The 25030-nt window shown below is 43.6% G+C and overlaps 1 protein-coding gene across 1 annotated transcript in view; it reads right to left on the bottom strand.

The window, feature by feature from the left end:
* The window catches only part of WDR78 (WD repeat domain 78), an 88094-nt gene that overhangs the window by 16900 nt on the left and 46164 nt on the right, over positions 1-25030 (bottom strand). The window contains exons 11-16 of the mRNA XM_015415783.1: positions 15465-15703; positions 12625-12711; positions 11337-11488; positions 5668-5825; positions 3274-3389; positions 1858-1956 (exon numbers count right to left, since the gene is read on the bottom strand). Coding sequence (XP_015271269.1) covers positions 1858-1956; positions 3274-3389; positions 5668-5825; positions 11337-11488; positions 12625-12711; positions 15465-15703 — 851 coding nt within the window. The remainder of the gene's footprint in view (positions 1-1857; positions 1957-3273; positions 3390-5667; positions 5826-11336; positions 11489-12624; positions 12712-15464; positions 15704-25030) is intronic.

Below are 25030 nucleotides of genomic sequence, written 5' to 3'. Positions count from 1 at the left end.
AGAGTGCAAGGCTGTATCCCAGGATAAGAAGGCTGACTCAAAGTCTTGGGGCTCTTCCTGCACATCCAAGGAGGCTCCTGGAGGTATCTCAATGCCTCCTTTTGCATGGTGTTAGGTATCTAGTTGCCTCCTCCTTTAAGTCTTTGGTCTCTTTGCCTAACAGAGAGGAGTCCATACTCTGATCTATGATAATTAAGCATGTTGAGGAACAAAGCCTACTGAGGGGAAATCAGCACGGTTTCTGCAAAGGAAGTGCTGCCTTGCCTACCATTTGGAACTCTATGAGCAGGTTAACATGTGGCTAAAGGTTATCTGGTGGATATGATATAGTTGGCCATTATATACTTGACTTTTGTCAAGGTACCTCATCAAAAAATTCTAAGTAAGCTTAGCAATCATGGTGTAAGAGGACAGGACCTATGGATAAAAAATTGGCTAAATGTCAGGAAACAATAAGCAGTAATAAATGTACAGTTCTTGCAATAGGGGGAAATGAGCAGTGCAGATCCCACAGGGATCAGTATTGACAGTGGTGCTATTTAATTTCTTAATAAATTAATGGAAATTGAGGGTTTGCAGTATAGTAGCCAAGTTTGTAGATGATATTGAGGATGGTAAACGTCAAAGCAGACTTTGAAGAGAGAGGATCTCTAAGTTGTATGAGTGCACAACCATGAGGCAAACAAAATTCAGCCTGGGAAAGCGTAAGGTGATGGACATTGGAACAAAAAGTCCTAATTTTAAATATATGCCGATGGGGTCAGAACTGGCTAAGAAAGAGATCTTGTGACTTTGCTGAAGATGTTCACTGTGCAGCCATGTGAAAAAGGCAAACTCCATGCTAGAGATTAACAGGAAGGAGATTGAAAATAAAATAACAAAAATTATAATGCCCTAATATAAAGATATGATGCAGCATAATTAGGAATACTCTGTTTAGTTCTGGTAGCCATGTCTCAAAAAAGGTATTGTAGAGCTGGAAAGACTACAGAAGAAGGCAACCAAGATGATCAAGGCTAAATTTGCTGGAGCACCTTTCCTAAGAGGAAAGGCTGGAGAGTCTGAGACTTTCAGTCTAGAAAGAAAGTGGGCTAAGAGGGGACATGAAAGAAGTTTATAAATTTCTTGGTGGAAGCTTCTCTCTGGTGGAATGATTTCCCAGAAGAGATCAGGACCCTGTGGGACCTTATGCAGTTCTGCAGGGCCTGCAAGACAGAGCTCTTCCACCAAGCTTTCAATTAGGAGCCGCTCCGAGGGAGAACCATGTTCCCTAAAGTCATCAAAACAGCCTGTGCCAGCTGCACAATGTTAGATCTGGGTCAACCACTAGGATGGTATACTGAAGGTTGACCGCCATCCTAATTTTAATTTAATCTGTTAACCTTCTAATAACTTATTGGTGTTATCATTTGCTAGCACCTTTTAATGTTGAAATTGTTTTATATGGTTTTAAGATTATTTAAATTACCTATTGTTTTTACTCCTTCTGTAAGCCGCCCTGAGCCGGCCTTGGCTGGGAGGGTGGGGTATAAATTTGATAATAAATAAATTTTAAAAAAATGTTCTAACAGAGGCTGAGGGTGAACTGCTTCTCTTACAAGGAGGTGGAAATTTAAGACCATCCTTCCAGAAGTTGACTAGTATTTCTTTGTCTGCACTCTGGTCCATGACAGCAGCTGATTGGCTGCTGTGAGAGTATGCTGGGCTGGATGGACCGCTAGTCTAATCCAGCTGGGGTCTTATATTCTTAAGCATCTCTCAGAAATGTCAGGAAATATGTAAAGGGTACCTTTCGTGTGTTTTGTGTACGTGTGTGAGAGATATCTATCTGACCAAATCTTGTTAAATTTTACTCACTTTGTGTCCTCTATAAGTTTCCAGGTACTGCTCATTATAAGAGCAAGAGCATTTGTGAATATAGCCTTCTTCAGTTCCAGCAAGGTACGTATTGGTGTCCTGAAATAAAATCAACAGCTTTAATTTATTCAGTATTGGGCATCATCTTGAGAATGTTCACTGCAGGTGCAAGTTTGCTCTGTTCTTTGTGGAATGCCAAGATTTTAATGGAGGGAAACTCAAAGTATACATTAATATACATTGGCCTTGTCAATGGATAAACAGGTCAGTGTTGTTTTCAGGAGCAGCCAGGGCTCTTTTTGTAGTAGGTACTCATTTGCATATTAGGCGACACACCCCTAATGTAGCCAATCCTCCAAGAGCTTACAATAGCTCCTGTAAGAAGAGCTCTGTAAGCTCTTGGAGGATTGGCTACATTAGGGGTGCGTGGCCTAATATACAAAGGAGTTCCTGCTACAAAAAGAGCCAGGCGAGCATCTTCTTTCAATTACATCTAGCTCATGATCTGGTCCTTTAACTTGACTCTGCCAACCTAGCCACACTGATCTATGCTATTGTACCTTTCAGATTGGACAATTGTAATATGTTCTATGTGAGGCTGCTTCTAAAGACATCTCATAAGCTTTAATGGGTACAAATGTGACAGTGAGACTATCTAGGGTCAGCTCCTTAGAAGATGTAACACAGTACTGTGTCTACTGCACTGGTTACTGATTTGATTCTGAGCTCAATTGAAAGTACTGGTTATCACCTTTAAAGCCCTTCATGGCCTGGGGCCCTCATAGTTACTGTGCCACATCACTGAGTATATTCCCATGTTTCAGTTATGCTATTCAGGCAGTCTTCCCTTTATGGTGCCTTTTCCTAGGATTGTCTATATGGCAGAAGTTAGGTCATGGGCTTTTGCTATGGTAGGTCCATTTCTCCAGAATAGCCTACTGGAGTGGCTGCTCATCTGGCTGCATTCAGGAAGAGATGTTAGAGGGTTTTGTTCCAAAGGGCATTTGGTGGAGGGTAAGCTCTTTTTATCTTCATTTTTAACTGTGCATTGTTTTTATCTTGTTGATGGATGCTTCTGAAGTTTCCTTGCGCTTGCAGCTCTTGCTACTCTTTTAGCTGCCTTGAGTCTGAAGAGATGTGGCTATTTTTGGAGATAAGATATTAAATCTTATATTTAGATTAAAACATGTTTTGGATAAACAAATAAGTAGAACAGAAAAGGAAGAATATAAAATCTCTCTTGCTGTAGGTAGATAGATGTACCATATACCTGTAGGTAGGTAGATAGGGTGATAGATAACTACCTAGCTGCCCAGGACCAATCAGTTTGCTATCATAGGCATGATGTCTTACAAACCCTGAAAAAAATGTCAGGCCAGCTGGTGTGAACTAGAATATTAGCAAAGATAAATTTACCATTGGATGGAAGTCAAAGCACAGTCCAGGAGCTTGTCGAGATATCAGTGCTTCGCTTCTCTTTTCTGCTCCTATTTTTCTCTTTTCACTTGCTGTTCGCTTTAGTTTCATTAGGTCTGTATAGATGGATAATGCAAATAGATGGATAATGTATAGATGGATAATGTGTTGAGTTTCACAGTGTTGAGTGCTACAGTGACTGTTTCTCTCTGATCAGGCACACTGTGGCATCCTTACTATTTGGGGGAGACTGCTTTTCCTTTAAATCACCCTCTGTGTATATACACTTGGTAGTTTTCTGCTGCCACCAGGAATTAAAAAATTCAATTCTCTCTCTTTTGGTAGTATGACCCAGGGTCTGGGCACTTCAGAGGACTATGTGGCCCAGAGGAAAGACTGTACTGATTTCTGGGATATGTTTAAACAAAAATTGATTTATTGAATAAAGAACAAAATAGGTTTCTGGTTATCTTGAACTGTTTCTGGAAAAAGGAACTTGTAAATATAACTGGCAAGGTGTCACACACAGTCTCTCAGACACTAAAATTCCACGCTGACAGGCATCTCTCTCTCATATATGTAGCCACACTGGCTAAGCTCTTTGTCTTAGGCACACAAGATAAAACATTTGGCTAACCACACCGTTTAGACACTACTTGTTTCTTTGCCATACAGACTCTCTCACAAAACCTTTAGAGTCACACAGACTCTCTTCATAACTCTTCCACACTTCACTTTCCAAAGACACATACACAGAACTCTCTCATAAAACACACACAGATTCCTCTCAGAACATCTCCTCCCACACTCTCAGTCATCAGCCAATCACAGCACACTCATCTCCCTCTATCACTCTTTTTACAGTACTACAGTACACACACACACACACCAAAACATGGAATCATTACACACACCTTTGCTGCAAACTCTATTTGTCTGCTAAGAGGCAGATGTTAGAAATTGCTGCTTGCTAATTGCCAATATCAAAGCATTATCCTCAATACAGCAAGGGCCTTCAGGCATATGGCAGCATGTTTCTGCATGTATATCCCAAAATGGATGGTGACTTTTTCATGCAAATAGATGCTCCGCACATAGCTCCCTTCCCATCCAGTATCAGGAGATGTATGCAGGGGTCTTGTTGTAGAAAAAGAGCTGCCGGAGCTCATTAGCATAACTCATTAGCATAACTTATTTGCATATGCCACGCCCCCTGACATCACCGGAAGTGACAGAAGGCCACACCCCCTGACATCACCGGATCGAAGCAGAGGGCGGGGTAAAGAAGGGGGCGGGGCTTCACCACATGACCACCCCGCCCCCTAGAGGTTCTCTTCCGGAGCTCCGTACCTGAGAGCTCCCCCCCGACTAGAGCCCTGGATGTATGTATGTAATACTTCAACATTCTTGCCAATATGCTTTTCAGGAGTGGGAGCAGTAGTAAACTGGCTTCAGACTCCTGTCGCCAGCACTTCTATGCCAAACATCTGATCAAATTATGGGTATTGTTTTCAACGCATGAGATGGGGGGCTGTGGCAGCAAAGCTGAAGTCTGGGCTGACCCCTGGAAGCCTCACAAAAAGTGACTCAGCAGAACCCAGAAGTGGTGTGATCTTTGAAAGAATGTAATGATGCCATCATGCTGAGCAGGGGGAGCATATACAGTGTCTGCCAGGCTGCATGTGGTTCAGGAAGCTCCTGGCTAGAGAGCCAAAAGGAGGAGCAGAGCCTGACCATAAGGAGGACAGATCACTGGATCTCCCATTTGTTTAACAGAGGGCCTAGAAATGGTTTGGTGACCAACAAGAAAGACCCCAGAGGTGTCTAGACTGGTAGTTGGTGCCTTTGAACCCCCATGTGAGGAAATACATTGGACAATGGCTAGGACACCCTAGGACACCTGATTATGCGACAGTTGTATGGCAAGTGATGAGGTAAGTTAGGGTTACCATATTTTGAAAAGCAAAAAAGAGGACATATTTCCTGACTGACTACTTCGAACAAGTGATTCCTGTGACAAAAATCTCATTTAAATACCCCTACCATTTAAGCTGTGATAATTGCTACTAACTAGGAATCTTCATGACCTTCCAACCCCAAAAGAGGACATTTTGATCAGTTTTTTTTAAAGAGCCCAGAAGAGGGTGGATACCAAAAAAAGAGGACATGTGCTCCAAAAAGAGGACATCTGGTAACCCTAGGCAAGTACTGAGGCCCAGGATGAGCCCATTATCACAAGGACTGTACTACTCAGACATCACACGCATGCCACAGCCACTCTGCTGGATCAAACCCCATGCGTCTAATTCTGTATTTTTAGTGTCTTCATCTGCCCCTCAGTTATCACCCCAAATGACTATTGTAGGATGTTTTATGTAAGAAGACCACACTTACCCGTGCAGCCTAGACCTTTTCGAATAAACCATTTAGTTACTCTGCCATCAGCTGATATGGATACTAATATCTCTCCTTTGTCTTCTCCTGTGGTACCCCTGTCCTGCTCTACCCACTTCAGCTGCCACACTGGGCCTAAGTGTTTGTCAAAAGATTCACTGTAGAAATAGAATCACACAAAACATAACTACTGCATGCACACCATAAAACATAATAGTATTGTCCAGCCCACCAACTAAGATCTGCCTTCTATGCCCTGTTCACTGTGCCCCTGCCTGCAGAGATGAGTCAAGTGGTAATCAGACACAAGGCTTTTCCAGAAGTGACACTTTGCCTGTGGATTTGCCTTTCACTTGAGGCACACCTGGCACCCCCCCACACACACACTCTTTTAGGTGCCAGGCTAAAATCATTCTTTTTTAACCCAGGCTTTTAATTAAGAGATCAATATTTTAAAATTATTTTACAATCTACTTCTAGCCTGGGAATGGTTTTATACACATTGTTGTGAACGTCTTTATGCTGTTTTTATTTATTTACATTTATATCCCACCCTCCCAGCAAAGGCAGGCTCAGATCGGCTTACATAAAGTATATAAAACAGCTAAAACAAAATTGAGTAATATCATAACAATACAATTATAAAATATAACATAATATTATATATATATATATATCTTGACGCATTGGCCATTTCCAGCTCTCCCATTGGCTGTGCTGTACTCTCCATCAGCCATTGGCCCATCAACCACCACTCAAGAGTAATTGCATGTTATTGGCTGGGGGCTGGGTCTGCTCCTCTTCCCTGCCCACTGCCACCTCAGCCACTGTTCCCTGTCAGAATAACTGCCAAATGGCTGTCTCCCCTGACAAAGACACTTCTCCTGCTTGGCTCCCCTGTAGGACTAACTTCTCCCTCAGCGGCTGTTGCTAGGCAACAAAGCTTAGTTCTGTCAGTAAAAAGGCAAAGCAATGAAGCCCTTTCCAGGCCTTTGTGGGGAACTCATTGGGGCCAGTCCTGACTAGGGTTGCCAGCTCCAGGCTGGGAAATTCCTGGAGATTTTGTGCTGACGTCTATGGAAGCCAGGGTTTGGGGAGGCGAGAGGCCTCAGCTGAATAGAATGCCTCCAAAGCAGTTATTTGCTTCAGGGGGAGAGATATATCTATTGTCTGGAGTTCAGTTGTGATACCAGCCAATACCACAGCCACTGTGGCGTAGCAGTTAGCACTTCAGAGCAGGGTCTGCCAGACCCAGGCTGTGGAAGCTGAGTGGGTGATTTTAGACCACTCACAGACTTTCAGCATAACCCTCTCCCCCACCCACTGCCAGCTTGGCCACTTTCCTGTCAGAATAAACTGTGAAAATGGCTGTCTCTCCTGCTTGGCTCCACCATTGCTGGCTGGCTACTGACGTGGGCCAGCAGCCGTCAAACCATTCTCTTCAACCCCCTGCTGTGTGGCTGACTTTCCCCTAGGGTTGCCAATCTCCAGATGGGACCTGGAGATCTCCCACTGTTATAATTGATCTCCAGATGACAGAGAAGAAGAGAGAAGAAGAGATTGGATTTATATCCTGCCCTTCACTTGGAGTCTCAGAGCGGCTGACAATCTCCTTTCCCTTCCCCTCCCCACAACAGACACCCTGTGAGGTGGGTGGGGCTGAGAGAACTCTGACACAAACTGCTCTTTTTCAAGGACAGCTGTGCCAGAGCTTGTGACTGACCCAAGGTCACATCAGCAGGTGCAAGTGGAGGAGTGGGGAATCAAACCCGGTTCTCCCAGATTAGAGTCCGCACACTTAACCACTACACCAAACTGGCTCTCAGTTCAGAGATCAGTTCCCCTGGAGAAAATGGCTGCTTTGGAGGGTAGACCCTATGGCATTATACCCTGCTGAGTCCTTCCCCTCCCCAAACACTGCCCTCCACAGGATCCACCCCCAAATCTCCAGGTATTTCCTACTCAGAGCTGGCAACCCTACTCAGTGCCTGTTGCTATGCAACCAAGCTTGGTTCTGTCAGTAAAAGGCGGGGGGGGGGACCCTTTCTACACATATTTTGGTCTTTAGGAGAAAACTAATTGGGGCCCATCCTGACTAGGGTTGCCAGCTCCAGGTTGGGAAATTCCTGGAGATTTTATGATAGAGTCTACGGAAGCCAGAGTTTAGGGAGGGGAGCAGCCTCAGCTGAACAGAATGCCATAGAGTTCACCCTCCAAAGCAGTTATTTTCTCGAGGGGGAGAAAGAGATCTGTTGTCTGGAGTTCAGTTGTGATACCAGGTGATACTGCAGCCAATATGGCGGGGCAGTTCGTGGTTACAGCGAGGGGGAGAAAGAGATCTGTTGTCTGGAGTTCAGTTGTGATACCAGGTGATACTGCAGCCAATATGGCGGAACAGTTGGTGCTTCAGAGCAGGGTCTGCGTGGAAGCTGAGTGGGTGATTTTGAACCAGTCACAGCCTAACCTACCTCACAGGGTTGTTGTGCAGATCAAAAGGGGGAGAGGAGAATGATGTAAGCTACTTTGATTCCCATTGCAGAGAAAGACTGTACTTTTCCTCCTGGGGAACTATTGTTGTCAATCTCCAGGTGAGAGCTGGAGATCACTCAGAATTACAACTGCTCTCCAGGTGGCAGAGATCAGTTCCCCTGGAGAAAATGGTGGATGCTGTGTCCTTATATCCTGCTAAAATGGATCCCCTATGACAGCCAGTGTGATGTAGTAGTCAGGACTTCAGAGCACGGTAGAGGCTGCAGGGGAGGAAAATGGAGCCTGGAGAGGGTGAGGTTTGAGGAGGGGTGGGACCTCAGATAGGTACAATGCCATACACTCCACCCTCCAAACCAGCCATTCCCTCCTGGGGAAGCATTGTTGCCAATCTCCAGGTGAGGGCTTGGAGATCACTCAGAATTACAACTGTTCTCCAGGAGGGAGGAGGGAGGAGATGGAAAGCTGAAGTCAGAGGGGCAGATAGCAGTAGGTTGATGGTTGGCTGGGAAGGAGATAGGGTTGCCAACTCATGCTTGGGAAATTCCTGGATATTTGAGGGGTAGAGCCTGGAGAGGGGTTGGATCTCAGACAGGTACAATGCCATAGACTCCACCCTCCAAACCAGCCATTTCCTCCTGGGGAACCATTATTGCCAATCTCCAGGGGAGGGCTGGAGATCACTCAAAATTACAACTGCTCTTCAGGTAGAGGAGATCAGTTCCTCTGGAGAAAATGGTGGACTCTGTGTCATTATACTCTGCTGAGGTCGCCACAGCAAATTGACATTGAGTGCCCAAGGCCAGGGCACTCTCCCAGAGCCTCTTTCTAGATCTCGTTGTATTTATTTCCACAATGGGCCTCATTCCTAGTATAATATAAAGTGCTGGTACAGTTTGTATCAAGATGGCGGGCATTAGCAGCATTATGCTTTAGAAGAGTTTTAAATGCTTAGTTTCTAATATTTTGTTAATTTCAATAACATTATGCATTTTATATGTATAATGTTTTACTTTGGAAGCTGCTCGCTAATGTTCTCTGGAGAGGCAGCACAGACCTTTTAAACTAAATAATACTGTGAAGGGGTAAATGTACTTGAAGGGAAAGCAGCATACAAGAAACCTCAGCATATAAGCTTACGAACATATACCTAGATCAAGATGGGTAGCCATGTTTGTCTGTCTGTAGCAGTAGAAAAGAGCAATAGTCCTGTAGCACCTTAAAGACTAACACATTTTGTGGCAGAATATGAGTTTTTGTGAGTCACTAGTCACTTCTTCAGAACATACACCTGACACTGTTCCATTCAAAGAGCAACCTTCAGATACACAGACCACAGGTTATACAGTCAGAGGACAAGCAACTCATAGCCATCTTCATTATCCTTTACTTGTGAGTTTTCTCTCAGTATCTGGATGGCTAAGCTACTGCCAAAAAGAGAGTTCTAGATGGGGCACTGGCCTTGACTCACCAACACTTCTGTTCATCAGTGATTACATTTTAGAAGGACAGTTAATGGAGAGTGGGGAAGGAAATCAACTAAAGACTTCAGCAGCAGTTTTGACCTTGGATGTATGTCCCTCATAATCAGTGCTACTTGTGTTACCTTCAGTGTTGTATGAAAGGTAGCTTATTAACACCATACACAAGATGCTTTTATGTCTACCTCTCTAGCAGTTCTAACTGCTCTTGCTCAACTGACAACTGTCAGTACTCCATTTAGAACCTTCAGTGTGTTGTAATATTTAAAGACTTATACTATCGTCACACTATTAGAAAACTAGGAGTAAGGCCCATTGTGGAAAGAAATATAACAAGCTCTAGAAAGAAACTCCAGGTGAGTGTCCTGACTGTGTCTGGTGGGGTGGTGGAGGGAAGGAGAAAATAGAGGGAGGTGAGCCATGTTTATTTCCTTCTGCCTTAGCTATAAGGCAGGGCTGTCTCAAGTCATTTTGCTACCCCAAGTGGGTAGTATGGGAGGAGAGCCGCATGGTAACAGGTATGGTTCCCTCCACCCCTGATTTATGTTAATTTGGGGGTATGCAGTGGCAGCTAAGGTAGAAAAGCACCTTCTCCTATGCCATGTTTTCTGGGTTCCAAGAGTCTGGAAAGTGGTTCCGTAGCCAGTTACAGGGTTGCCAACACTGGGTTGGGAAATACCTGTAGATTTGAGGGGTAGAGCTTGGGGAGAGCAGGGTTTGGGGTGGGGAGGGACCTCAGCAGGGTATAATGCCATAGAATCCACTGCCCAAAGTAGCCATTATCTTCAGGAGAACTGATCTCAGTCATCTGGATATCAGTTGTAATAGGTGGGAAATTTCTGTAGAGGAAATATGTGCTGTGGCTGGGGTGCAGTGATTTCTGGGAGATCTCCAGGCCCCACAGGGAAACTGGTAACCCAAGTTAACATTTAGGGGAAGATTAGGAGATGTATTTTACCTCAGGACATGTTCAATGACTCCCAACAGCAACAGCAAAAGCAAACTTTTTAGAATGTTGGAGGAGAGGGCCAATCAGGCTGCATATGCAAACGACCTCTGTGTTCCGACTGGCTATGGGGGGGGGGAGAATGATGTCTGGCATGGAGCAAGGCCCAATCAGCCTGCATATGCAAATGACCTTGAAAGGCTGGCCCAATCTGTTAGAAGGTGAGTCGTCAGGATCACGGCTAGCCTTTTATATACATCTAGATATGTTTAGGACGAGGGGATAAGAAACAGAACTTTGAAGAGATATTAATTGGCTACATCCATACTGTTATTTGTTATTGTTTCTATCTAGGGTTAGGGTTAGGGTTTTCTAACTAAAATCTAAGTTTGGGGAAGATAGAATAATCAATCTACTCTGTGGGCTGTTTCGCCAAAGCTTTACACTTGACCCTATGTGCCTGGAATCTGAAGACTTCCAACAGCAAGAATAGCTGTTTTGAAAAATCCCACATCTGGAATCAACGGGGAAAGAATCTCTCCTTCAGTGATGGAGAAAGCCATTACACAATACCTTAGCAGTCAAAGTCCCGTATCTGCAGGAAAAGAACCAGTATCAGGAAAGTTGTCCTACTTATCTCCCCACATTCAACCAATATATATCTTCTATACCCAAACATCTTCTGTTTACAAATGTAACATTGTAATGCCCAAAGAAGCTATGGAGATGGCCCAGCAATACATATTTGATCATACCTGGTATCTAAAACTGAAGTAGAAAGATGGGTCTGAACATTGTAGACTGCAATTGTCCCATTGAACATCCCAACTGCTAGGAGGTTTGGGTTAGCAACAGAAAAATCCAAGGCAGTTACCCCATAACTGCACTTATAGATGCGCTCTGGCCACTGAACAAAAGAAAAGAGAAGGCAGCTTTAACCAAGAAAGCATTTCCACATCATACACGGTGAAGCCCAGGTACCCTGAAACACTGCCCTGGCCATCACATAGTAGCCAAAAACAAACACTTTTCCTAATAATTTCTCCTGTTTCTTTCAAATACTGTATTGCATGAGTCATAGCTATACATATAGCATGAGAACGCTTCCTTTCTGAATGTGACTCATCCTTGAAACTGCACATAAATCAGAATAAACCATTGAGGCAGACTAAGAGCAGACCAGTGCTCATATTACAGGAGGCAGAGCTCCTTCTTCTAATGGACCCCATAGTTCTTGTTTCAGAAGGTTATAGCGTGGCATTATTTGGCCAGGATTAATTGAGGGTGTCCATAACACTCCTCCCTCCCCCACAATTTAATCGCTAAGGTAGACCCCTGCATACTAAACCTTTCTAATAGCTGGTATTTTTTCCTTCATGTTTTTGCCAACTGGCAAGAATGTTATCCTTTTAGCCAGCTCCCAGAATTACGAGATGCAAAACAAGGACAACATTTCACATAAGCTGCTTTTGCTGTTAGTGCACATACATGAGGTTTTTACTCATGCATGAAGGCAATGCTGAAATTGTTGTGCCATGTCTGTGCCATTCACTAACTTGTTCTAAATACACACATGCATTGCTATGTGGAGATCCAGCCATTAATGAGACATGCATGGTGATGGCACTGGTCTACACTGTTCTGCGGGTGCATTTGGTGTGACAGCACATGTGTGGAGCTGAAGGATACTTAAATGCACTGCATCCATTCTGCATACGTCACAGGGCAGTTTTGAAAATATGGACATTGCTTTCATGCAATAAAAAATAATTGTCTTTTGAATCCTATATTTTGATTCACATGATTCCTCCTACCTGTGAAGTATGACATATGCTGGTTCTAGATACAGAGGAAGCTAATGATGCTTCCCAGGGCACAGATAGAGGCTGATTTATAAATTATGGTTAAAGCAGAGGTGGTCCTCAGGAATTCAAGAGTAAAAGTGAACTCTCCTACTAAATCATTGCAAAATCTTACAGTGAAGATCACTACTTGGGTTAAAATGTCTAGCAGGAGGAGGACACAAAATATTATATACTCTACCATTGGGTTCTTCAGTGACCAGCAGCAAGCCAAGCCTGTCTTCTGCTCTTTAAAACGGAATGTCCCATAACCAACAGCCAAAAGGTCCTAAAAATCAGTTACACAAATGATTATACTGCTAAACAACAACCATCTATTGAAATAGTCACAGCCTTTGAGTCCTCTTGGATTTAATTAAGGGGGGGAGAGAACTATAAGCATAGAGCACAGGGCTTTGACCTGTTGGTAAGGTTCAGATCACTGCTTTTTAAAATAAAAATAAAAATTATACCTACTGTCATCTTTACAGCTAGGCCTTTCCCCTTTAGTTCTTCCCATGTGTTCTGCTACTTTCTCTGTTTTAAAGGAATTTATTTGGTGGTGGTGGTAAAACATTTGGCAGTGATTGGTTAAAATTGCTGTTATGTCATGCAACCATCTCAGACATTCTAGCTATTAAGGAACTGAAACAACAGAGTGTTTACAAAGGTAGTGTTTACATTTTATATGTGCAAAATGCAAAGCTGATTTGGCTAGAAAACCCTTTTGTGGGGGAGAAACCCAAAATGGGCAGCATGAGGAAAGACTGAGGGGAAATAGATGTCGTGCTGGAAATTAAGGAATCAAGCCCAGAGGCAGATTAATTTTCAAGAAAGAATCAGCAGAAATTTGAGGAAAGGATGGAGGCCTGTTGAAAAGAAGGACAGAAACTGAGGATAGTGCTAGAGAGTGAAGAAATGAATAAAAAATGAGGCTCTGGAAAAACTCTACAAGTCCTATGTGCTATTGGAAGGAAAGAAGTAGGGAGATCAGCAGAGTATCAAGAGAGCTAAATGAAGAAAGACAGCACAAGAAATTAACTGAACTGGACTCATTCAAGTTTCATTCAATGCTGTGTACGCAGTCCTAAGGACAAGAATAGCTTCTTATGAGACACCACCGTGTTGTTGCTGGTTACTGTGTGTGTTGGAAAAACACTGCTGGCACTGTTTTGTACTCTGTCTCTTTTGAACAGTATTTTTCTGCCTGGTTTAATGGGTCATAAATATAGAAAAAAACACTGTGTTCAAGGTCAAACAACTAAATGTACAAAATAAAATTTACCAACTAAGACTATATTTGACTCATTTTTCTGTTGACACAGTTCAGCTCAATTAGCATACACACAATACATACAGCAGGATAATCTCCACACCAGAAAACTCACTTCACACTTATATGTACCCAACAATGTGGATAAAGTGCTAATTACAAATCGCTATGTTACATGGAAATACAACATCACCGTTTCACACGTCTCCAAGAACCTTTTTGCCAACTGCACCAAAGAAAAAGGACTGGCTTTCCCTTGTAAAATTTGATTGTGGATATAGGTTCTAAACTATAGCAGTAGTAGAAATAGAAAGTACAGAAGACACCAATGAAGTTTTCAACTTTTGAAGAAGATGACATGTGAAATGGGCTTAACCGGGTTGCTCGTCAAGTCAAGTCATTGTTTACTATCTTTTGACATATTACATGAATTGGATTTTTTCTGGTCTGGTTTGTTTTTGAATCTTTACTATCTCATACACCGTGGTCCTGTTGTGTTTGTTATGGTGTCATGGGTACCAGAGGGAAGCTAAATTATTCCTGACAGAAGTCTCCAAATTACTGGGAATCCTGCAGATGGACTTTCTTTGGAGACAGAACAAACACAAGCTACTTTCCTTCTCTTGGTCATTTCTTTTTTAAAAGAGCAGACAAACATTATTTTCATTGTAATTGTTAACAGCAAATCATTATGTGAGTGAAATTTCATATTGGAGTGTCTATTCATAATACAAAGTTATTTGAAATTGGGACCAGAGAAGGAAGAAGAGGAGGGGAAGTTGGAAAGAGAGAGAGGGAAAACATAGAGTGTGCAACAGTTGTGAGAAATACGGTGTGTAGAAACAAATGGATCAAATAAGTCTGATCAAATGTTTATCTAAACAGAATACAGAAGTTCAAGATCGCTGCTCATAGCAAAATTTCAAATGTTTCCTGAACAAACATGACACTTGTCTTGTTGAGGCATACAGTTTCATTCCCCCACTGTGTCAGAATTCCTGAGAAAGGTGATCCGGTGACCGCAAAGAATATTCAGTGGCTAGCAGTGCTCCCTCTAAGATGTGGAGTCTTGTGAGCGAAATTTCTGCTTTGTGAGCTACTGGCATTGTGAGTGAGCGATTTGGCTACTTGCTCTGGAGCCATCCTTCCTGAACTAAGACAAAAATGTGTGAGCTGGAGGCTAACAACTTGTAGCTCACACTAACTCAGCTTAGAGGGAACACTGGTAGCTAGTTGATCACTGGATTTTGCTGCCCATATATGACAAGTTAATTTATAGACTATCATCATTTTCCACCTTCAATCCATTCTTTGTATATGAGAGGGGGCTGGTTTTTCTACTTGTTCACCCAAGAAATTTTGGCTACTAATAGTTGGCAGGTGTGTGTGTGGACAGAGAGAATGGTTTGATCCATAAACTATAGCAGGATCAGGCTGAGTTCAGCGAAGTACTTTAAGACTGAGCTACATTTAGGAAAAACATATCCCTGTATGTTTGGGCTACTGGGCATTTCTACAATGCATGGAAGAAAGTACCTATTTGGTTGTACTTCTTCTAGCATTTAGGGATGGACTGTGGGCAAATTTTATGTGGCTCAGTAGGAGTCAGATACCACGGGTTAATTCCACGCCAAATTCAGTTTCTCCCTAAAGATGGGCTTCCTTGCATATGCCCCCCTGCTTCGTCTTGGAAATTTTTGGTTGTAAAGTTGTATATAATTTTGACTTTGACAGATGTACAGTTAAGTAAGTGATTAAGGGACACTTACAGGGTTCAATTTGTTCCAAGCCATGCAACTCACACTGTTGCCTTTAGTCAGATAACATCCATAAGACCACAAGGGTTCCAGAAAGGGAGGTGGGATATCTTTTACTGCTTCACCTAGTTCTAGTAACAGAGATGAAGAAACTGAGGGTTCCTTCTCTTCAGCCATTTCCTCCTCTTCCTCCTCTTTTTCTAATTCTTCATCAGATCCAAGTATAGTACTTGCAGATTTGACATCTGGCTCTAGAACACAAGCAGATAGTGAAAAAAAACAGTATCATTTCATCCCCAAACTGTCATTGCTATATTGAATTAGACAAAAAATCAGAATGGGACAGCATCTTCATAATGACAGCTCCTGTGATGCTCAGCAATCTTGGTAATTGTTGTTGTTGTTGAAACTTTTATACTGCCCTTTTATACTACCCCATGAAGTGGGCTCAGAGAGGAAGACAACAGAATGATGTAAACAGTTCATCAATTTATATATATAAATAAATACAAAGATTTTAAAAACAACCACTAATATACAGAGTATAGACCTATATGACATCATATTATGAATTTGCACCCTGTTGGTGGGGGAGAAAGGTGAGAGGTAGTCAGTTGGTCAGTTTGCTGTTAAAACCCTGTTGCTGTCCTCAGCCATATGCTTGGCAGAACATCTCTGCCTTACAGGCTCTGTGGAACTGTAACAGGTCCCACAGGACCCTGATGTTATTCAGCAAAGAGTTCCACCAAGTCAGAGCCAGGGCTGAGAAGTCCCTGTCTCTGACTGAGGACAGCCAGACATTCTTTGGGCCAGAGACTTCCAGCAGATGTTGTTCTCCTGAGTGCAACACTTTCTGAGGCACATACCAGGAAAGGCAGTCCTGCAGGTACGTTGGTCCCTGACTGTTTAGGACCCTGAAGGTTAAAAACAAAACCTTGGACCTGACCCAGTACTCAATCTGGAGCCAGTGCATTCAGTGCAGCACAGGTTGAATGTGTGCGGTTAATGGAGTCCCTGTAAGGATCCAGGCCACACTGCATTTTGGACCAGTTGTAATTTCCAGATCAGTCTCAAGGGCAGCCCTACGTAGAGTAAGTTACAGTAATCAAGCCTAGAGGTGACTGTTGCATGGATTACAGTAGCCAGGAGGGAGCAAGACAGGTAAGGGACCAGCTGCTGCTCTGGCGTAGTTGGAAAACGCCAGTCTGACAACGTGCGATCTGGGCTTCCATTGATAAGAAGGCATCCAGAAACACACCCAAGTTCTTGACCTTTTGCACTGGTGTTAATGGCACATGGACAAGAACTAGTAGTTGGCACCCAAGTCCTGAATCTCCCCACCCAGCCAGAGAACCTCCGTCTTCTCTGGATTTAGTCTCAGCCAGCTCTCTTTTAGCCACCTCACCACAGCATCCAAACCCTCAGCTAGGTTTCCTAGGGTGGTGTCCATTTGTCTGTCCACCAACAGGTATAGCTGAGTGTCATCAGCATGGCACCCTAGCATGACATTCTGCACAAGCTGGGTGAGAGGACCCATATAGATGTTAAATAACATCAGGGAGAGGATGGCTCCTTGGGGGACCCTGCATACCACGGGGTATTGGGGGGAGATCCTCTCTCCCAGGACCACTCTCTGTCCCCAACCATGGAGAAAGGAGACAACCCACTTCAGGGCTGTCCCACGAACTCCCATGTCAGTGAGGCAGTGAGCCAGCATCATGATTGACTGTGTCAAACGACGCTGTCAAGTCTAGCAATAACAGCACATGACTGGGTTGGAGGCCTCCTTCCTCCAGATGCTCCTCTTGATGTTAATGTGACTAAATCTTGTTGGAGAAGCGACAGCCTGCTAGGAGTCAATGGCTTCCCTGTGTAATCTGACATGGTAATTGGATGAGTTATCCAGCCTTTCAGTGTCTTGGAAGAAGATACTGTGTCCTGTTTGAGTGAGGCTATGTTCAGCCACTGCTGGTTTTTCAGGATGGCCCAGTCTGCAGTGTCTTTCATGTTTTTTGATTGTTTGTTTTTTCAAATTCATGTTTGTTTTTTCAAATCACACGGGGAAGCCATTGAAATTCATAAACATAAACATAATTTCAACAGGAAAGAAGAGAGTTTAAAAATAAATAGGGCATGGTTTCCTGACCTGAAAAACATAAAATGTTCCACATCTTACAACAGCACAACAGATAAATTAGAATTTCAACAGCCAATCCATATGCAAAAGAACCTCCCCAGAAAAGCTCCTCCATTAGCATGTCACAGTCTGGGGAACTCCTACAAGATAATGACTCAGCCCTACCCCACCTTCCTGAGTAGATATAAATTACCTGCCTACCATTTTTCTTCTCACCTTGACACAGAGAGTACTCCATCTTTCTGTGTTATACCTCTGAGGATGCCAGTCACAGCTGCTGGCAAAACATCAGGTCCTACAAGACCACAGCCATACAGCCCAGAAAATCTACAACTAATGAACTCCGGGTGTGAAAGCCTTCGACAAAATATACACATTCTCCACAAATCCAGTAATTCTACTTAGATCCAGATCTTACTGGTGCAATATCTAATTTAAAGAGTGGTGTGGTGTTTTTTTAAAAAAAGGGAAAACTGGTTCCATACGTTTTGTGCCGCTGCAGGATCCTTTTTTGTTTTGTTTGTTCTTCTGCTTTCACCCTAATTATTTCATGTTCTCTCAGAGCTGACTGGTTCTCTCTTTTTAAAAAGTTTATGAACTTAATTACATGATTATGAATTAGTTATAAAAAAAACTTCTTTGTTTTCCCCTCAAATGGCGTGGCCCCGCCCCCAGCGTGCGACGTCATTTCCGGGTGACGCGCGCGCGGGGGTGGGGTTTCCCCCGGGCCCGATTCCGCGCAGGGCGGAAGTCAGGCCTTGAAAGCGGGGGGAAATCCACCCCCGGGGGGGATTTGGGAACCCTAAACATTTCAGAGGCCAGCTTCCATAGGAAACAATGGAGGATGGGGGCACCTCCTTCTGGGGCCCATAGAGTCCAATCTTTTTGAAACTTGGGGGAGGGGGTGTTGAGGAGAGGCATCAGCAGCTCTGCTGCAAATTTGGTGCCTCTGCTTCAAAAAAAACAGCCCACCCCAGAGCCCCAGATACTCCTGGATCAATTCTCCATCATAGCCTATGGGGCCCATTGACTATAATGCTCCCCATAGGCTATAACTGAAACAGAAAAAAATGATTTTTTTGGCACACCCCATTATGCTTTTCAGTATGATTTGTAAGCTGCCTTGAGTCATAGGGGGAAAGTGGGATAAAAATATCTGAATAAATAAGTAGTTTGGGCAGGTTGGTAATATTTCAGCAACTTCCTGTTTGTTAGGTTAGGCAGGGGCAGGTAGACCTGTTCTCTGGAGGCTTGGTCTACCCCTATAAAGGACAACATTTTGTGTAATGAAATTTGACTTGATTCTGTTTTCTCTTATAATGTTTAAATTATTCTTAAAATATAGTTTAAAAGAATTCATTCTGAGATTTTTAAAGGATTATGAAAATAATCTTCTAAAATAATTTACATAATAATCAAATATAGACTTGCTCACACTGGGTAGAATTTCTTCTCACAACACTGTGGAGCTTAGAGGGAACACTGCAGAATATATCCACTGGGATACCAACTATGAAAAACTGGTTGGGAAAAGTGATCCTATAGTTAGGACTGGTGCCTGAATGATAGAAAAGAACACCATGTCGTCCCCCCCCCTGCAGAGATAATTAATGGTATTAAAACTCAATGGAAGACTTGTGTGGGGTAGGGTTGCCAACTCCAGGCTGGGAAATTAATGGGGGTGGAGCTGGAGGAAGAGGGGTCTGGGGAGGGGATTAAGTATAATGCCATAGAGTACACTATCCAAAGCAGCCCTTTTCTCCATGAAAATATTATCTCTGTAGTCTGGAGATCAGCAGTAATTCTGGGAGTTTGGCAACCCTATGTGAAGGATAATTTGTAAAATCCACTCAAAAGGTTCCCTTCAGGACCTCTGTGAACTCTGGAGCTTAAGAAAGCTAATTTCTCCTCCCAACTCAGCTGATCTCAACATTCTGTCCGGTCTGCAGCATTTTTAATCTTCATCAGGTTAGTTTCTGTGGTGCTTTGTTTTCTTTTCCCTTTGGGTTCCTTTACAAAGCTAGACTTTTCTGCCAATCTGAGAATTCCTCTAAGTGTACAAAGATCTTTGCTGTGGGTACCTTCTCTGCCTCCCCCTCTTGGACGTACCACTTAATGTGGTGAGGGAGGTTGAGTGTGTTCATGAAGCTGAGAATGATACTGTAAGGAGTTTACACTCTGTCAAGAAGCTAAAGTCCTAGCAGAGTCACGCAAGGCAGAATGGTGTAAACTGAGATTCCAGATTAAGATGCATCCACCCTCTGCAGGAATTAATGGCCACATCAGCAGAAGAGAATGGAGAGGGTAGAGGGATCTTTGAAGGGAAGCTATTGGGCAGCAGCAATAATGGAATGTGACACTGGTGGAGGATCTAAAATAGATAATGGCAGTGACATTTCAACTAACCCTGGTTAGTACTACGCAGAAGGCAATGATAAACCACTTCTGATCATCTCATACCCTGAAAAGCCTATGATGGTACAACCAAAAATGAAAGAAGATATAGTGCTGGAAAACAGGACCCACAGGTCAGATGGCACCCAATTTGCTCCTGGGGAAGAGTAGAGAACAAACATAAATAGTGCTATTCTAAAAGATGCACCTGGATTAAAGCCCAAATGACATTCAGTTGCTGACATGAAGGCATGCAAAAGGAAATCCCAAAACTGTTTGACACATATAATAGGAATATCAGATGTATTAAGAACTATGAATCAAGGTAAACTCAAAATTGTAAAATGAGAAATGAAGCATTTAAACATTGCAATCCTGGGAGTGAGTGGACTAAACTGGGCTGGATTAGGACATTTTAAGTAAGAAAATTACAAAGTATTTTACTCTGGAAATACAGGAAAAAATGGAATTGCTCTAATAGTGAGGTGAGATGTAGAATGATTATTCAGGGGCTATAATGCAAAGTCTGACCAAATAATATCATTCAGACTGCATGGAAAGTTTATCAACATAATCATCATTCAAGATTATACCCCAACTACCAATGTTGAAATGCAAGTGTCCAGGAAGAAATTGATCACAGAAATAGAAAGCAAAGTAGAATCAAATGTCATTGGAAAATTTGGGCTAGGAATATGAAATGAAGCAGAACGGCAGCTTATATAGTTCTGTCAAGACAATTTGTTCATTGCAAATATGTTTCAGGCAACCAAACAGACAATTGTATAAATGGACATCACCAGATGGCCAATACAGAAATTAAATAGATTACATAATTGTAAGCAGAAGATCAAGAAGCTCTATTTTCTTTGCTAAAACAGATTCAGGAGCTAATTGTGGTACAGACCATGAATTGTTAATATCAACAATTAGAATAAAGCTGAATAAAAACACCAAAACATCATAGTGCAAAAATGTAATATAAACAACATTCATGAAGAGTTTAAAGACCATGTAAAGAACAGATTTGCATTACTAAGTAAGTGAATTGGAACCAGAAGAACTATGGGCTGAAACCAGAGATAGTATCAAGGAAGAATGCACAAAGACTGGTCCTGTAGCTAAAAGAAATGAAAACTGGCTGATGAAACTCTTAAAATTGCTAAAGATAGACAAGAAGCAAAAAATAAAAGGTGACAGAAACAGAATCCGAAGTCTAAATTCAACATTCTAGAGACTTGCATATTGCATATAATAATCAGTGTAAAGAAATAGAGCAGAACAACAAAAAGTAAGAACAAGAGATCAGTGAACCCAGTGCGGCGGCCAGCTGTCTCTAGCGTGGTCTCCAGTAGCGCTGTTCTATGAGCATTCTGCCAGGCGATAGTTGCCCTATATGATGGAAACAACAGTAGGACAATGCCACAATGGTGGAATAGTGGCGGTGGCGGCTCCTACTCAAAGGCCTAGCGGAAGAGCTCCATCTTACAGGCCCTGCAGAACTGCACAAGGTCCTGCAGGGCCTGGATCTCCTCTGGGAGCTCATTCCACCAGGTAGGAGCCGCCACTGAAAATGCTTTGGCCCTAGTGGGGGCAAACTTCACATCTCAGGGGCCTGGAACTTCCAGGAGGAGGAGACGCCCTGATCTTAGTGCTCTTGGGGGAACATACGGGGAGAGGCGGTCCTTCAGGAAAGCTGGACCCTGGCCATTCAGGGCTTTAAAGGTGAGAACCAGCACTTTGAAGCGAATCTGGTATGCTATCGGCAGCCAGTGCAGTGCTTGCAGCACAGGCCGGATGTGGTCTCGCCTAGCGAGGCCTATCAGCAGCCTGGCCGCAGCATTCTGCACTAGCTGCAGCTTCCAGATTTGCGACAGAGGCAGCCCTAAGTAGAGAGCGTTACAGTAGTCCAGCCTCAAGGTAACCGTCGCATGGATCACAGTGGCCAGGTCATCACGGTCAAGGTAGGGGACCAACTGCTGAGCCAGCCGCAGATGGTAAAAGGCCACCTTGGCAGTGGTTGCCACCTGGGCCTCCATCGGTAACGAGGGGTCCAGGAGCACCCCCAAACGCCTAACCTCCCGCGCAGGCACCAACGGCACCCCGCCAAAGGCCGGGAGCCCCAACCCCAAACCGGTCCGACTCAGGCCCAGGATCTCCGTCTTTGCCGGGTTTAATTTCAACCTACTCAGTCTGAGCCAACCAGCCACAGCTTGTAATGCCCGATGAAGGTCATTGGGATCAGAGTCCGACTGGCCGCCTAGCATCAGATAGAGCTGGGTATCATCAGCATATTGATGACACCCAAGCCCACACCTCCGGGCAATCTGGGCGAGGGGGCGCATATAGATGTTAAACAACATAGGGGACAACACAGCTCCCTGGGGCACCCCACACTCAAGGGAGTGCCTTCGGGACCGCTGGTCCCCAATCGCCACCCTCTGTCCCCAACCTTGGAGAAAAGAGGCAAACCAATGAAGAGCAAGCCCCTGAATCCCCACGTCAGTGAAGCGGCGGACCAGCAGCTGGTGGTCAACCATGTCAAATGCAGCCCACAGATCTAACAACACCAGTGCCACCACACCACCTCGATCCAGATGCCTACGGAGATTGTCCGTCAGAGAGACCAGCACTGTCTCCGTCCCGTGACCTGGGCGAAAACCGGACTGGAAGGGATCGAGGATGGAAGCCTCATCCAGGTAACCCTGTAGCTGTGACGCCACCACCCTCTCAATGAGTTTGCCCAAATAGGGCAAATTGGAAACTGGCTGATAGTTGGCCAATTCGGCTGGGTTCAAAGATGGTTTTTTCAAGAGAGGGCGGACCATTGCTTCCTTGAGTGCTCCGGGGAACCGTCCCTCTGTGAGGGACTTGTTGACAATCTCCTGCAGTGCACCTCGAAACCCCTTGTGGCCAGCTTTAATAAGCCAGGAGGGGCACAGATCCAGGTCGCATGTGGTTGGGCACACTGATACAAGTAGCCTGTTAGCTTCCTCCAGGCTGAGTAGGTCAAAACTCACTAAACCCGGCACCAAAGACCCGCAAGGGGCCTCAAGTTCCCTAACTGTATCAATTGTGGTGGGGAGGTCGCGGCGGAGAGCCAAGACTTTATCTGCAAAATAGCTTGCAAATGCCTCACAGCCTAAATCCAATTCCCTAGCGTTTTGCCTGGTGAGAGCACGACTGGGGCGCCGGGTGGAGCTCTGGGAATACCTGGCTCTGCTCTGGGGTCAGCCATGGGAACTCCGCTTAATTTTCTGCTCAGCTCTGTGGCACCTGGGCCTCACTACAGATGGGAGCCATGCTTAAAGGCGCCGGCATTCCCAGTTCTTTGTTCTTGATTCAGGAGCCCTCAGGAGCCCTCAATGCTGGTGCCACACAGCAGCCGAGTACAATATGCTGTTCTCGATTGCACTTGCCTGCTGGAACTAACTGAACCCCCTAAAATCAACTGAAAACTACATTACCACAGGGGAGCTCAGCACCCGAGCCTCACAGCCGGTCGCCATCTTGGATGGCATGGTGTGGATGGCATGATGAAAAAGGAGACATCAAAGACTGCAGCAACTATCAGACAATCACATTAATTTCTTATGTAAGCACTTTTACAATATATGGAACAAGAAATGCCGGAAGTTCAAGCTAGTTTCAGAAAAGGAAGAGCCACTAGAGATCATTTTGCAAAGTTAGATTGGTAACTGGAACATATGAGAGAACTTCAGAACAAAATCAGCTTGTGTTTCATAGATTATAGCAAAGCTTTTGACTATGTGGATCATGAAAAGTTATGATTGGTTTTAAAATAAATGAGTGTGCCACAACATCTCATTGCTTTAATGCACAACCTCTACTTTGTATAAGAGGCTAGCATTAGGACACAACATGAAGAAACAGAATGGCTTCCAATTAACAAAGGTGTCAGTCAAGGATGTATTTTATCTCCCTATCTGTTCAATCTATATGCAAAACATTTAATAAGGAAATCCGGGTTAGATTTAGATAGAGGTGGAGTGAAAATTGGTGGAACAATAACAATTCAAGATATGCAGAGGACACCACATTAGTGGCAGAAAATAGTGAGAATTTAAATGACTACTGAGGAAGGTTAAAACTGAAAGTGCCAAAGCGGCATTGCAGCTGACCATCAAGAAGACAAAAATAATGACTACTGAGGAATTACACAACTTTAAGGCTCACAGTGAACAAATTGAAACTGTTAAAGATTGTCTGTTCCTTGGCTCTATCATCAACCAAAAAGGAGACTGCAACCAAAAAATCAGAAGGAGATTGAGACTGGAAAGAGCAGCCATGAAGGAACTAGAAAAGATCCTTAAGTGTAAGGATGTGTAACTGTGACCAAGATCAAGATAATTCGTACCATAGTATTCCCCATTACCATGTATGGGTATGAAAGTTAGACAATGAAGGAGTCTAAAAAAGAAAGTTGATTCATTTGAAATGTGGTGTTGGAGGACAGTTTTGCAGATATCATGGATCACAAAAAAGACAAATAAACAGGTCCTAGATCAAATCAAGTCTGAACTCTCCAAAGAAGCTAAAATGACCAAACTGAAACTATCGTACTTTGGTCACATTATGAGAATTCACATTCTGTGAAGTCGTATTCACTGGAAAAGACAATAATGCTAGGAAAAGTTGAAGGCAGCAGGAAAACAAGAAAACCATAAATGAGATGGATTGACTCAATCAAGGAAGCCATGGCCTTCAGTTTGCAAGATCTGAGCAAGGCTCTTAATAATAGGATGTTTTGGAGATCATTAATTCATATGGTCACCATAAGTTGGAGGCAACTTTACAGCACATAATGTATGCATGCACACACACACGGCTTCTGTGCTGCTTTCATTATCTACACAGGAACAGGCCAATTTATTACTAAGTATACGGATGGTTGAGCTGCAGAGGTCAGCTGTGCCCGTAGGTGGCACTGTGTGTATTATTTTCAAGGAAAGGATTTAATTCCTACTTACCATCATTTTCTATGGCTCTGGATTGTGTGTTCTTAACTGAAGGGCTGTGAAAGAAA

The sequence above is a fragment of the Gekko japonicus genome, unplaced genomic scaffold (assembly GCF_001447785.1).
Source record: "Gekko japonicus isolate JY-2015 unplaced genomic scaffold, Gekko_japonicus_V1.1 scaffold20, whole genome shotgun sequence".
In the NCBI taxonomy this organism is placed as follows: Eukaryota; Metazoa; Chordata; class Lepidosauria; order Squamata; family Gekkonidae; genus Gekko; species Gekko japonicus.
Note: the sequence above shows the minus strand (reverse complement) of the source record. Positions and strands in the feature narration are given on the sequence as shown.